This window comes from Bubalus kerabau, chromosome 6 (assembly GCF_029407905.1).
Source record: "Bubalus kerabau isolate K-KA32 ecotype Philippines breed swamp buffalo chromosome 6, PCC_UOA_SB_1v2, whole genome shotgun sequence".
Taxonomy (NCBI): Eukaryota; Metazoa; Chordata; class Mammalia; order Artiodactyla; family Bovidae; genus Bubalus; species Bubalus kerabau.
Window position 1 is genome coordinate 79,369,936 of NC_073629.1, and position 15,439 is coordinate 79,385,374.

Sequence of the window (15,439 nt, forward strand, 5' to 3'; positions counted from 1 at the left end):
GGAGGTTGGGTGTCCTCTTCATGCTAGTTACATGCTTTTGTATATATTTTTCAGAAGAGGGAGAGTGTGTGTATATTTGTAAATCCGGCTGCTGGCCTATAATTTTTCTGCCATGTCAGTCCTCAACCAACGTTGCTTTCAGAAGTAGGTATAAGTGATTAGAGGTCATCCTAGCCCTATTTCCCTGTAGCTTCCCTTCTCTGCTCACTGGTCCATCAGTAACAACTAGAAAACAATCTTAGCTAGAAAACTCCTCTGCCCTTTGCTAATTGTCACTGAGAACCAGGTCAAGGAGACTTAGCTGCTAGAATGTACGTGAATCAACCCTAATTTAGTGTAAAAGGTCATGAAGATGCTAGATACCCATTATCTCCTGGAGCTTCTGGGCTACAGAAAGACCTGGAAGAAACATCATTCCATCCTGTGTTGTGGGATTATTCCAAGATTATCTGATTAAAGGAGCAATTTATTCTATTATTAATTATTGCCCAGAGTAAGTGATACAGGGGGAGGAAGGTTTGGCAACCCACTCCAGTATTCTTACCTGGAGAATCCCATTGACAGAGGAGCCCTGGTGGGCTAAAGTCCAAAGAGCTACAGAGTCAGACATGACTGAAGTGACTTAGCATGCACACATTAGGAATACAGGCTCTCCGTAGAGTCTTGGCCTGATACGTAATCAGCCTTCCGCTAATGACATCTTTCCCTCACTGAATGTTCATTTGATCTCATTTCATATTCTCACAAGGCTAAAAGTCACCTTGCACAGCCTCTGAGAGGAGGTATGAATTCTTTCTGAGCCTTCCTCTACTACTAGGGTTAAGGCTCGGGTCAATGCTGTCAATTTCTCTCATTTCTTCTCCAATTCTGCCAATCAGTGCATATTTTCTTACTGATCCTTGGCATACAGTCTCTGAAATATCCTTTGGGATAATTCAGTCCTGCCTACTGCCCTTATCTTGGATTCTCCTAATATGTGTTCAACAGGATTCTCCATTCGTGAGTTAATGAACCCAACTCAGGTCAAAATCTGGTCTTTTGGTATAAAAAAAGGGTCTTTAACTAGGTGTACCACAATGGAAAAACAGGGCACATCAGCCTCATCATACTATTTAATAATAAAGCAAAAGCGACCACTACCATTTTCTAATAGGAGGTTTTGGACATCTGTCTTCTGTAAAGCAGTGCCACACGTGCACACACCCAGCTTGTACACACCTTGGCTAGATGATCTTCATTTTCCGTGTTGACTCCAAAGCGTGAGATGCTTGTATTATTTAAGCTTGAACTATGCATCAGTTTTTTCACTCCGCTTATCTGTGTCATGAGCTGTTGCTTTTTCTTTTTCTCCCTGTCTTTCTGGGTGGGAGATGGAATCTCCACGTCATTCTGTTTGTCTGCAATAACAACAACAAAAAAAATAGGTTTTTCAGTCCCTGCGTGCCAGTGAGAACCCCTGTGTGCCAGTGAAAACCCATTACAATATTCAAAACAACTTCTAATGGTCTGTCATGGATAGCACACCTTAGGAAGGGCTGTCCTAGCATTATCTCAGTTGACCTCCAGGACAGTCCTGTGATAGGTGATTTAATCTCTAAAGCAGCCAACTGAGGTCCAGAGGAGCTAAATCACTTGTTCAAGAATGGCAGTTGGAACTCAATCCCAGGTCTTCCGTTTGTAGGGTGATTTGGGGGAATTACACTCATACATTTTCAAGGTGTGACATCAACATTTATATGTAAATTTCTCATTAAAATGAATAACTTGTCTGTGTATATAATCAAAAATGTTCATGTAGCCAAGCCCAGGTTAATAAAAACAGGCTTTATGTTTTGTTCACTTTATTATATTTGTATTTATTTTTTTAATTTAAAAGATCCATATAACTGTAGCTAGGTTCAGTTTAGATGAGTGGCATATATATTAGGAAAATGAATGGTTTATAATCTTTGAGTGATTACTTTAAAGCTTTGGTTTATTACCATTTGAGGTTTAGACAAAGACTATACTTTCAGTATTATTTCATACCTTGCATCTATGAATCCCATGAATAAATAATAACAATGCCTCTCATTTGTAACAGGCATTACATTTATTAAAATATGCATATTAAATATTTATAATCATCTCATTTAATCTTTTAAAAAATTCTGCTACAACAAGATAATAGGAGAGCTAGGGTTAGTGAGCGGAGAAGGCAATGGCACCCCACTCCAGTACTCTTGCCTGGAAAATCCTATGGATGGAGGGGCCTGGTAGGCTGCAGTCCATGGGGTCACTGAGAGTCGGACACAACTTAGCGACTTCCTTTTCACTTTTCACTTTCATACATTGGAGAAGGAAATGGCAACCCACTCCCGTGTTCTTGCCTGGAGAATCCCAGGGACGGGGGAGCCTGGTGGGCTGCCGTCTATGGGGTCGTACAGAGTCGGACATGAGTGAAGCGACTTAGCAGCAGCAGCAGCAGCGGGGTTAGTGAGAGAAACATATCTACGTGCTCAGAAGCTCTTTCTTCTATATCATGAGATTAAAACATCAGCAATCAAATATTCTATTTCACTTCACAGGGGGATGGATGGATCCTGAGAGTTCTTCTTCAAAACACATCAACTCTCTCAGGCCACAGATATGCCTGTGGGTGCACCAAGGCTATCATTTATTAAAGTACTCAACAGCTACGTCACTGAACTAAATGAGACCCTGTGGCTGAAAGAGTTAATGCAGCTTCCAAAAGTTCCTACATTTATCTCTACTTGTTTCAGCGAAAATGAATCCAAAGACAACTTCCCCATTTGAAAATGACACGTTTCCAGATGGCCTGCCGGGATCTAGATGATTTACTCTCAACTCTGGCAGCTGATGGCATAGTCACATGTTCTCCCTAGAGACCTCCGCCTGCTCACAGGACCCTGTGGACAACTCATCAAAGCAAAGCGAGCCCAGAGACAGACGCGGAAGCAGCTGTTCTGGACCCTGGGCACCTGGCTGCAGGGCTGGAGCAAGGGTTTTCTCTATCCCTGGAATCTCAGTGCTGTCTCTGGGTGTCCCCCACCTCCTCGATTCATCAGCCTATGACTCTACTTTAGGGAAGAATTTTAGTGGTCATCTTGATTAGTTTAGGGGTTTCCAGCATGGTTCAGCATCACCCAGGGAACTTTAGAAAAATACAGACTTATGAGCCCCACCCAGTCCTACTGAACCAATTTTTTAAAAAAAAGCTGCCCAAGTGACTCTGATGGTCAGAGCCAGGTTTGGGAACCAATCATAATCCCACACACTCATTTTTCAGATGAAGTCAGCAACTTTCCCAAGCTCAAAGGGCAATTTATTCAACAGATATTTATTTTGCAATTACCTTGTTCCAGACAGTGATTTAATAGCATAGAACCCAGGCCCCTTAAGGTTCCCGTTAAAATCTCTTTCTGGTCTCTCAGTCTTTGGCACAAAACTATATACGGCATTATTTTTGAATTTACTTTTCTCCCTGTCACCTCACTCCTAATAATGATTACTTTTGCTAAAAGGCCACTATAGCCCCTGCCTCTCCTAATGTCATTCTTTACCATTCTGGTTAAAGAAGCTGTTGGATTCTTCTGTGCCAATGCAGACACAAAAATCTGTAGTGAAACTAGCAGCTTTTCTCTGTGTTTAATTAAAGATTCCCTGCAACAGGGAGTCATTGAGCCAAACCACTACTCTGGGATGTTACAATAAATAAGAAACCCATTACCTGCAGAGAATGCCATTTTGACATTAATGGGTGTTTCCCTATGCAGGCATTGGAACAACTGATGGGTTTCCCTACTCTGAATTTCCTCTGTTAAATGCTTAGCCAGCGCCATATGGAAATAACCTGAAACATACACTCAAAGAATCATAATACACACTTTGTGAATTTACGTTTATAGAATGATCAGACTACAATAGGGAAACAGTGGAACTGTACAAAATAAATAAGGAAATAAACAGAAGCAAGAAATGGTCACATCAAAACTCTGATAATGACATCATTGGAGGTGCTTTCTTGGCTAGGTTGCAGCATTTAATCCTGCAAAATTCCTAAATTCTTTTTCAAGATTTTCAAGATGTAGGAAAGATTTTCAATCCCCCGACAATAAGTCGGGGATCTAAAGGGGTGACTTTGCTCTGTTTGTAGCAATACTAACTAAATTGTAATATCACATCTAAAGATCTTGCTTTAATCTATGCTCCTTCCCCCTGAGTCCTTACTTCCTCCTGTACCAGCAACTTGAGCCCATTATCCTATATCACCATCACAGAGTGTCTGCATTGATGGTTTCTCACCTGCCTTTCAGGCTGTCCATCTGAATACCATCCTCTTAAATGAAACAACACAAGTTTCACAGAGCCCTGCAATGGGGGATTTCCCTCCGTCCTGGATGACATATTGTAACTTTCAATGACTCTTATTGTGATATTGCTCTTCAAGTTTAACTGTAATCAATAAGGTCTTATCATTTTATACTCTTGGAGCTGTGCTCTAAGAGCCTTTTATATTACTGGAAGTTGTTAATAAAATGCTTTATTGTTAGGTACAACAATCCTGATTCCCAAAGACTTTTCCCCAAAGAATACATCTATTACTTAAAGGCGATTTTCTTCTATATGTTCTGACAGCCTAATAGCCTTCTTTCCCAAAGAAGTATTTAGATTTAGATTCATCAGCTACCTCAGTTGTAAAATGGGAATACTGGAGTAGATGACATCCTCAGTCATCTCAGTAAATAGACAGGTATTTAGATTTAGGAGTCAAGAGAGCAAAGTCCTAATTCTGACTCTGGAACATTTTAGCCAACAAATTAATTTGGTCAAGCTAAGTTGCCTTCTGTTCCTCAGTTCTCTTTCTTGGAAAATAAGGACACTAGATGAAGCCATTAAAGTCCCTTTCAGATCTGACATTTTATGAAGAAGACTTCATAGTCCTCCAGGAATACCCACAGTGCTCACAGGACAGAAAGTAGAGTTCCATGTCTTGCACTTGCTATTTGGAAACAAGATTTGTTTGTTGGCTTTTGAATATTATCAAACTATAAGCCTACAATCCATTCCAGAGAGTCTGGGTTGCCAGGTTTGTCTTAGTAAGATGATAAACTCCGTCCATACCCGAGTCACAGAAAGTTAGAGCTGGAATGGACTGAGGATGCCATCTACTCCAGTATTCCCTTTTTACAACTGAGGTAGCTGATGAATCTTTTGCTTATATGATGGACTTTTTTCTCCCTAAATTTTCTGAAGAATATTTAAAATTTTTATCCGTCTGTCTAGTTTGATCAGGTCTACCTCATACATGCATATATTCATGTATACAAATGTATACACACACACGCTCACACTCAACACCCTCCAAATGCTAGGTGTGTATGGACTGAGATTCTAACAGCCTTCCTCAAACAACCTGCTCTTGATAATTTAATTTTGGAATAATGAGAAGCCAGATGATAGGCTTTCCTCAAGAGATACACCTCAATAGCAAATGAAATATTCCACAAAATTGACAGTTCTTAGTTCTTGAGATGCAGTGTTGAGACTGAGAACTCATTTTTATTATTTTCTCAGCTTTCTCACTTGATAGCCTTCGATGCTAAAATAAGAATAATTGGTATACTAAAATATTCTTATGGTCCTTGGCAAGCCATTAGTGAAAGAGGCGACAAGTAAAGAGGACTGCTTAGGTGCAACCTTGGGTGATGACAGGCTCAGAGACTTCCTGCAGCTTTACTCCAGTGCTGAGAGTCTCTTTTGAGAAGACAGGCAAGCCTTGGTATCTTAACATGCAATGTTTACAAAAACAAAAATGAGTTCTTGCACCTACTGATTTTATTCTTCTTTACCATAGTCATTAACCTGTAAAATGTCCTTAAAACGGCCCCTAGGTTATGAAAAATGATTGGGTGTTTCACAGAGCAGAGCATATTTAAAATGGACAAGAGAAGATGCCTGTCTTCAAAGGAATAAAGTGGGAATAATGGAGAAGATAAGGATGAGTATATAATGCTTTCTGTTCGATTAGATTCTAGCTCCTCTTGGAACTAGGCTACATGAAAAAATCTTTTCTTTGTTCTCTGACAAAGGTTGTTGTAACTGCTGCTGGAGGAAAACCAGGTGCTGCAGATACCCCCATACTGGAAATAGTTGGAAAGGCACTTGTCAATCACGTCAGTGCCCACTGGCCACAGAGAAGTGCTGTGAGCTTTGTACTAGGCTGATCGAAGATTGATCTGCTGATAGCAGGAACTTCTTTGGTGTTAGGGAAATAGAAATGTTTTTTTAAAAATAAAACCAGAAGAGGTATGTGTTTCCATAAGATGTCCAGGCAAATGTTCATTGATGTAGGGATATGTAGCAATGCCAAAAAGAGAGGTGTAATGTTCAACTGTAAGAATAGGTCATTTCCCTGGAAAATGGAATTCTGCTAAACAAGCATAGTGCAGTGGTAATTGAAAGTCAACAGGATCAGAGTCTAAATGCTACCCATTCACTTTGAAGTACAGATTGGCAGATCCTGCAGGCCTGATATAAGAAAAATATGCAATGGAATGGCTTTAAACACAAGATTAGAAATTCCTAGTAATCAAACAGGATGCATGACAGTAGTCACTAGGCATGGCTGCAAACCCTTCCTGTCAGTGCCATGTTTTAAATACTAGCAATGTGAAGGCAGAGGATAAAAGGTAAGTATGAAATCAGGGAGATAAGCATGCTGCTTGCAGAAGGCCACCTCTTTCAGAGAGGTGATGATTCTTTCTGCCCTCTTCCAATTTATCTTTAAGAAACACCTTAGCAAAGCAATAGTCAAATAGTTTCCAAAGCCTGTTATCATGGGTCAAATTACCTTTTGCTCAAAGCCCAGTTACTGGAAGAAGTGAAAGAATACCACATCAGAGGAGCCAACTGGAACTGTCCCTAAGGTCTGGATGATCACAGCCCCACTCCCACCCTTTCAGAGGTCTTGACAGAGGCCAAGGTGGGTGGGTAGATAAAGAGTGACCTGAGGTCTGTATAAATTCAACTAGCCCATAATAACCTTCTCTCTTTGATGGATATTTTAATTCATTTTTTAAAACAAAACCTTCTTGCTTTCTTTTCTTTCTTTCTTTTTTTTACCTTAAAGGTTGTCTTCAGTTCTTATTTTAAATGGATTTGCTTTTCTGTGACTTAACCCAATTCCAAACTCACATAGTAAAATTCCCAGATAGGTTGCAGAAATTAATACTAAAAAATATTCAGTTGTGGAACAGTTTTCTTGGTGAATATCTTACCTAAGAAAGTATTTGAAATGTATTCAGACACCTGGTTCCCTGATCGGCTCATTTCTGAAAGGTGTGTCAGCTCCCGGTTCAGCATTCTTTTGAACTGTTTATAAAGAACAAAGATGTATTAACCACCCAAAAAATGGCAAATTATTATTTTAGATGCTTCCAACTTTATTAAGAACCAAGAGACTGGGTAAGTAGATGTCATTAGATAAATAACTCTGTTTCTACAAAATACAATATCCCCTTAATGTGAAATTGTTCCAACGTCACCTTAGAAAAAAGAGGTTTTCTCAGGATGTCTTAGAATTAACATCTGATTTCTTTTGAAGATGTAAACATAGGAAAAGGAATTTTAATAGAAGTTAAGATAATTTCACTTAAAAATGTAACCACATTTTAAAATATATTTATTGAAAATTAACTCTAAAATATAATTTAATAACCTATACAGTAAGAGGCGATTAAATGTGAAAAATTTAAGGGAAAACAGAAGAAAAGATAAGCATCCTTTAAAAACAGAGATGAGTAAAACGAACAGGGTTAAAATACAGCACAGTCTATTTAAATACAATGTAATATAACATGTCCTTACTTCACAATAAGCCGCCTCAGCAGGATAAGTGATAACACAGATAAATCATTACAGAGGCTTTTCTACTACACAGAAAACATACAGCTGTAAAGGTTTCACATGCTACCAAAGATAATGGAATCAAATTAACCCACCTTGATGTAACCCCAAGATACAGATAACAAATAGTTTGCCTCAGGCATTTTGGAAAGCAATCCTTGCCACAATCCACAAATCCCTTTGAAAGAATTCACAGTTCTGAGAGCAGTCCCCAACAGGATCGGGAAAGCCTTGCAGATTCAGTGGTGAAATAATCAAAACTTATGAAAGACAAAGCCTCCAAAATTTAGGGCATTTCCTAATCCAAACAAAGCCCATCTTCGCCTGTGCTCCCTGCTTCTTTCCTGGCAGAGAGAGTAATGAAATCAGGAATTGCACGAAGGAGCAAGAGCCTGTCCAAATGCATTCAGCTGGCTGGTTTGCAACACTTATGAATTATGAATAGTCCTGGTGGCCGAAGGGGTTTCCACTCTAGATTAGTCCTGCTCAGCTGAACTCTGCAAGGAAGGAACAATTCTTCTTTCCTGAGGGGATACCAGGCTGGGAAACACAGCCATCTTTTTAAAAGGAGAAGATTAAAATGGAGGAAGCCCCATGAATATTTAAGGAATCCGAAGTCTGTACCCTCCCCCATTTCATCTAGGTGTTTTTAACCCTCTCCACTGCGGAGATCCGGATATCGCAGACACAGCCTTTGCACAGAGCTAAGCTGATTTAAGGGTTTCCAGGTGATGGTGTGTTTTATTATTTTCTGAACATTGAAAAAGTTAAAACTGTGGCTGTTTTTCAAATTAGGCTTTCAGAATACAAGAATATTTTTTTAAGCTAGCTTTTCGGGGGATTTTTTGCACACCAATGGCAGGCCAGGGCATTTAGACTTCTTTCACAATGAAATGATTGGGAATTAATCTATTTAATTTTAAAAGTTCTTCGTACACAGAATGCAATTCTCTGTCCTCCATCAGCTCATTAATATGCACATGAGACTGCATTCGACAAATGAATTAAACACATTTAACCTTTCCATTTAGGATCTGGAGTGTGTTAGGAAATACAAGCTATCATTTGCTGCATGAATGGAGAATTATTCAGGGTTATAAATGACTGTGCTGTTTCGGTATTTCAGTGTTACATCTTCTAATTCATGAAAAAAATATTTAAGAGTTAAATTAATCTTTATTTTGTTTTGTTTTTGCAATATGGAGCATGTTGAGGAATTCTTTCCTATAGTGTCTCTTTCTTGCTCTCTCTCTCTTACCTTGTCAGCTTTAGAAAGATCACAGGCATGAAGAAAGTCAGAGACTAGAGCTCTGCAGTGGAATTCCCCACCCAAGCCATCCTACTCCCCTCCTCCCTCCTCCATTACCCTACCCCTGGACTTCCAGTTCAAGTACAGCATGTTAAAGGAACAGCGAAGCACCATGGCAACAGCCCCTGCACGCAATTGCAATTGGCTCTCTTTCCTGTGAGGCATTCCCCTTTCAAATGAGCATCCTGCACTGGCCATGGCTTCACGTCAAGCATCCAGGCCCACTTCACACCACTACCTGTGCCCAGGATACCAAGCTTTTCGAGGTGAAGCCAATGCAAGTCAGTATTGTGGTCCTCTGGCTCACCGCTCTAGGAACTGTCCTCAAAGAGGCATGTACCATCACCCTCTTTCTGGGGAACCCTGCTGGTGGATGTTTGGGTCTTCCCTCTCATGATACAAATGTTAGTGACACTCACCAGAAATCTCTGAATTAATCATCTGAGCTAGTGTGTTTTACTTATTGAACCACTCTGCAATTTGAACTCCAGGTGAATCAGAACTTCCAGGTGTAAGTTCCAAGTTCTTTATTTTTTAAGACATAACTACTCAATCATAATAGCCTCTCATTTTCAGTTCTCAAAAGATAGGCACTTACACTAAAGAATTAGAAACTGAAAAAGACAGGTTTCTGTGCTCTGATGGATCAGCTGAATTTTGGCAAAGAAACAAACTTTACTAGGAGCATTGCAAAAAATATCTTGTAGAAAACATAGAGACAGATGATATCTTTAATTATGTCTATGCGCTAGACTTAGCCAAACGCAACATTCACGCAGTCATCTTCATTTTGGTTCCTTTAATCTCTTGGAAAAAAACTTCAGAAGATCTTGGCATCAGTCAGGTTCATACTAGTTGAATAATGTTGTTTCATCCCATGTATTTTATAAATATTTGATGGACACCCGAGACATGCCAAGCAACACATTGAGGATATAGCAGTAAAAACACAAAAACAAAAACTCCTCCAAACAAACAAACAAAAAACACTTTTCATGCTTTTAATCATTTTCACCCTAGTAGAAATAATCAGATATATTAGGGCCTCTTCCTTAACCACCGCAGTTAACTGTCAGGTGAGGGTGGGGCCAACTCTTTATTGGCCAAATTGGCCCCTCAGTTCAGAATATAAGAGCAGGTAGAAATTCAATCATAATAGACTAGGAAAGACTTTGCTTCTTATGTTTTTCCTATTTCCTCTCATTGCCAGAGGATCCTGTTGCTATACAGTGTCAATCAGTCCCAGCATGGGAACAGGGAGGTGGCTCTAAGATATAGAGCTGAGAATAAACCAGACTCCTCACCTTTCTTGCAGAGCTCACAGAAGGGTCAGGGAACTCATGTAAGTAACAGGTGAAAACTGCCTTTCTCCTTCTCATGCCTAAATTAGTTCTTCAATGAGCCTTTAGGGCTTCCCTGGTGGCTCAGTGCAGGGAAAGAATCCACCTCCAGTGCAGGAGATACAGGTTGGGTCCCTTGTCTGGAAGATCTCTTGGAGAAGGAAATGGCCATCCACTCCAATATTCTTGCCTGGGAAATCCCATGTATAGAGGAGCCTGGCAGGATACAGTCCATGGGGTCACAAAAGAATTGGACAAGACTTAGTGACTAAACAACAAGCAACATGAGCATTTTGCTAAGGGCATGACGGTGCCACCAAAACCCAATGTCATCTTAAGGCAAACATAAAACATGCAACATGATGAAGTATGCGGATGGAGGTCACTCAGAAACTGACCATGTCCTTTAAATATTGCTTAGCAATAGTCTTTGGTTTTTCTCCTTCCTAAGGAAGGGTTTGACTAAAGGCAATCACTGCTCTCATCAAAAAGCATTTATGAATGGCCCATTTATATTGAGCTGGGTACAAATTAAGGCAGACATTGCCACGGAGGAGCAGACAGGGGGTATCTTTTACATTCTAGTAATGCAGAGTATGATAAAAGCTGGACTGCGTGATGAGACACACCAAGGAACGGAATAGCTTATGTTTGGGGTTTAGGCTGGGAAGAGAGTTAGGGAGCTTAGCTTAGTGGGATTTTCAGCATCTGATTCCCAGATGGGAGTTGTTTCTGTTGAGCCAGAGGCAGCTATGATATAGTAGATGAATCTAGATTTTCATTCTGAGCTCTTGATAACAGATAGCAGTCTGGTGAAGTCACCTTAGCTCTTTATACAAAATGAGAGTGATGCATGATTTTAGGATCTCAGCCCAAACCTGTCAAGAGTCTATGATGCATTTTGTGGCTGCCTCCTACAGTCTGGACAGCAGCTTGGTTTACCAGCAACCAAAATTTCCCAGAAAACAAAACTCTCTTAACATTACTGAGAAAAACAACCCAAATCGGAAATGCTTCAGTCCTTAAGAACAAGTCACCAACAAAGGAAGAGAAGTGGTTATTCTCCCTCCAGAGTTTTATATCCCAAGACCCTTGGAGTCTCCCTGTCTCCTTATCAAGTTGGTTGTTCAGTCCAGATAAGAAGATAAATAGTTCCTTAGGGACACTGTGGCCCCAGGAGCTACAAGATTGAAAGGGAATTAGACATTATTTACTTTAACAAATGGAATAGAGAAATCCACAAACAGAAGCACACTATTTCAAAGATAAATGTGTCTCTACAACTTAAGGTACACAGATCCTATTCTGTTAAGAATCTGCCTTCACAAGAAAACCCTGTTAGAGCTCACCTAGAAATAAGGTCCCAGAGGAAATGGCAAAGCCTCTTTTCAACACAGACAAGCAAAGTTTGTGAATGAACCCTTAGTAATCCAAATTCCTCCAATGCTTCCTTAAGTTTACACCCAACGCTAGATTCATGAACACTGCCAGAGATTACAGTGATATTTTTGGGAAAAGAAAAAGATAGCATTCTCAATTTAAATGATTCGATATTGTTTGCCTAGTATATACCATCTCTGTAAAATCATACATGAATTTTTTTTTTTGAGTAGGATGGCTTTATAATGGGAAGTTATTTAAAATATATAGACAAGCAAAAGCTGAAATTCAGTTAACACTTGATGTAAACATTTGGTTTTATGGCTTCAATTTTTCTTTAGCTTCAATGCTACATACAAAGAATATTTGTTTCCAAGCCAATTTCTCCTTAAGGGATGGAACACTTCATCATTTTACTATATTTCTCATCGGAGGACTAGTCTGGACTTTGTGTACAGATCTACAGGCAGGTTAGAAACTCTCTTGAATAGTTCTTAAATTGATCACACAGGAAGGCAGGATTAGAATGATCTCAGAAATTCATCCCTGTTCTAAAACTTGGTAATTCTATATTTCTGAGTATAAAACCATCTAGAAGAGTAATAATACAAGAGGCTAGTATCAAGCATATAAGAGGGTTACTTTTAAAACTAATCTGAGCTTGTTAGGGGGACCTAGAAATCACTTAAGAGTGAGTTTTTAGTGATCAAAAATACTCTTCAGCCTATCAAAGACTAGATAAACCAGGTACTTTGCTCTCATTGACAACCTTAAGATTAAGTAGATGAAATTGTACAGATGAAAAAAAGGTTCTCTGGAGAGGAAGACAGCCCCCGAAGTCACCCTTGTGGGTGGCCGTCTGCGCAGGAGCCCATCTGTGAGACAGGCGCCTTATTGTGTGAGATCTTCCTGTTTTTGCAGTATGAAACAACTGCCAAAGTCATTAAAGTCACAATGACTTTATTAGGGACTAAATTTTGACTCATATTTTACACTTTGTTAGTCATAACTTAATAAGAATTCCCGGGCATCGGGAAAAGTGAAGAGGCTTAACATTCTGCCTGAAATCACAGAATGCTAGTAGCAGCAGAAGGAAGTTGAAACCGTGGTGGCCCAGTTTAGCAAGAAATGGAAGTAAGATGAGCTCGTCTTTTAGTTCTGGCACTGGCCAGATGTATGATCTTGGGTAAAGATGAATGAAATTCTTGGTGCTCAATTCCTGTAGTTGTAAAATGGTGAATTTCTCAGGTTCTTTTTGATTAAAAAAAAAATTGCATCTTCCATATTCCTAATTTTACATGAGAAAAAATGAAGAAGACCCAAAGAAATGAAGGACCTGATTCCTAAACACTTACACTTTTCTTTGCAAAATCTGATTTAAAAAACAACAATAAAAATGGGAATACAGCGTACTTTTTCTAAAACCCTTTATAAACTCACAGTTTTCACAGTTCTTAGCATTTCAGATTATCTGACAATGTGCATCTCATCTCTTGGGTCCTTTAGTCTTTCCCTATGAACTCTATTAGCTGTTTGAAACTTGCTGTCCAATTTCTTTGATGACATGTTTGTCCTATTTAAGAGGCAAATGGAATTGAACTGAGTGAGTTGGTAATGGGGTTAAGAAAGGAATAATCTGCCATTGTCCATTAATATCTACTTAACTAGAGACTATATAGTTCTGTCAACTACAAATTGGCACTTGCCATCTACCTCTACAGGATTAAATCACATGCTGCCGCAGCTGGTGACCTTCAATACCCCCTAAAGGGAGTTCAGGGTGACAGCAGAAATGAGGCACTCTGTGCTTAGGGGAAGCTTGGCAGGACAGGTCTTCAGATGGTTAAAGATTTTTAGGAGCTGATTTTATGAGCCCAATTCTTGTATCTCCTCATATCTATAAAAGCACCAAAATCCTTCATAGTGAGGACTGCTTCTTGTGACTAGCAGAAAACTTCTTGGAATAAGCAGAAACTTTCCAGAAAAATATGTGCTCAATTGCATGTATTCCCCCTTCACCAAAATCATATATATATCCTGACCTTTCCGGCTGCTTCTTTGAAGCAGTTTCCCAGAGCTATCTGAAGTACTGTCTCCCTGGGTGCGGTCCGCATTTAGTGTCAAATAAAACTTAACTCACATCTTTCATGTTGTGCTTTTTTTTTTTTTAAGTTGACAATTCCATGATTGGGCATTCTAGCATACATACTGCTGTATTAATACCTGGAGTAAATCCCTGAGGCTCCAAGGAATATAGCTAAATCGTTCTTACTGTCCATGTGCCAGATCAGAAAGAAAAACATTTAAACATATTAGAATTGAGAGATTCTCTTAACTGTACAGTAACATCATAATCCACACTAAATAAGTATGCAATGAAAAACAATCATGGAAACCTCTACCATAATTCTGTAACAAAACACTGGCATTTAGGATGAAGCTAAAATGGAGTAAATTCCATTTGCTGGTTAGAGGACTAGTATCTGTTCAAGTGATATTTTAAAAGTCAAGGTAGAGACAAACCATCGGCACTTTCATATGTAGAACTGAAAAACATCAAAAGAATTTAAATATAACTTTGAATATAATTGCTCTACAACTTGATACTAGGTCTTGAACAGTTCTCAAAATCATTAGTTGTTTCTTCTTACCCATTTGTTTATCTATACTCTTTGCTGCTTTTTTTTTTTTTTAGATTTTCTAAGAACTTTTCAAGAGGAGATTTGGCACATATTATCGGCACGCTAAAAAACTGACTTTTCCTAGGCCTAAAGGATTCCTCATAAAAATATTTAGAGAAATGTTTCATAAACTAACATTCCCCTAACTCTGAGAGTAGCTCAATGACACAATTAAATAGACAAAAGACACTATTTTTATATCTAAAGACATATTTTCACTATGTATTTAACTATAACTTATATGCATTTAACTATAAATTATATAACTATAGTTTATAGCTTATAAATATAGTATGTGGGCATATATATGTTTTCATATATGTAGGGTTTCTAGGTTTAGTAAATAAATATTCAAGATACTGAGTTAAATTTAAATTTCAGATAAACAACAAATGTTTCTTTTTAGTATAAATATGTACCAGATATTACATGTCCCAAATATCTCTTAAAGACATTGGATTTTAAAGTCATAACACTGATAACGTGTCAGGTTTGGAAGTATAGTATATTCTTAGATAATTTAAAATATACAAGCTTGTTCTTTTTGATAGAAGTCTTTCCTTCTGATAAGAAACACCTGCAACGGTTACTGATAAGAAACACCTGCTTCATAATTTCAATTTATGTACTTGAATTTTCCCTTTTAATCTGGTTGTTAATAGTGACAGACCCCCAACCCCACCAAAAAAAAGGGGCTATGGCAGATTTGGGATGCTGGCCTGATAACTAAATACAGCATAGGCTTTATTTATTTATTTATTTTTACAGATCATAAAAATCATTGTAGCAATTGAAAAAAAAATTGAGTAATCAGGTACACT

General features: G+C 38.7%; 1 protein-coding gene across 2 annotated transcripts in view; it reads right to left on the bottom strand.

The window, feature by feature from the left end:
* The window catches only part of PDE4B (phosphodiesterase 4B), a 650,415-nt gene that overhangs the window by 11,619 nt on the left and 623,357 nt on the right, over window positions 1-15,439 (bottom strand). For both annotated transcript variants that reach the window (XM_055585558.1, XM_055585557.1), the window contains 2 exons: window positions 7,281-7,374; window positions 1,219-1,397 (listed from right to left, as the gene is read on the bottom strand). In XM_055585558.1, the coding sequence (XP_055441533.1) occupies window positions 1,219-1,397; window positions 7,281-7,374 (273 nt within the window). The remainder of the gene's footprint in view (window positions 1-1,218; window positions 1,398-7,280; window positions 7,375-15,439) is intronic.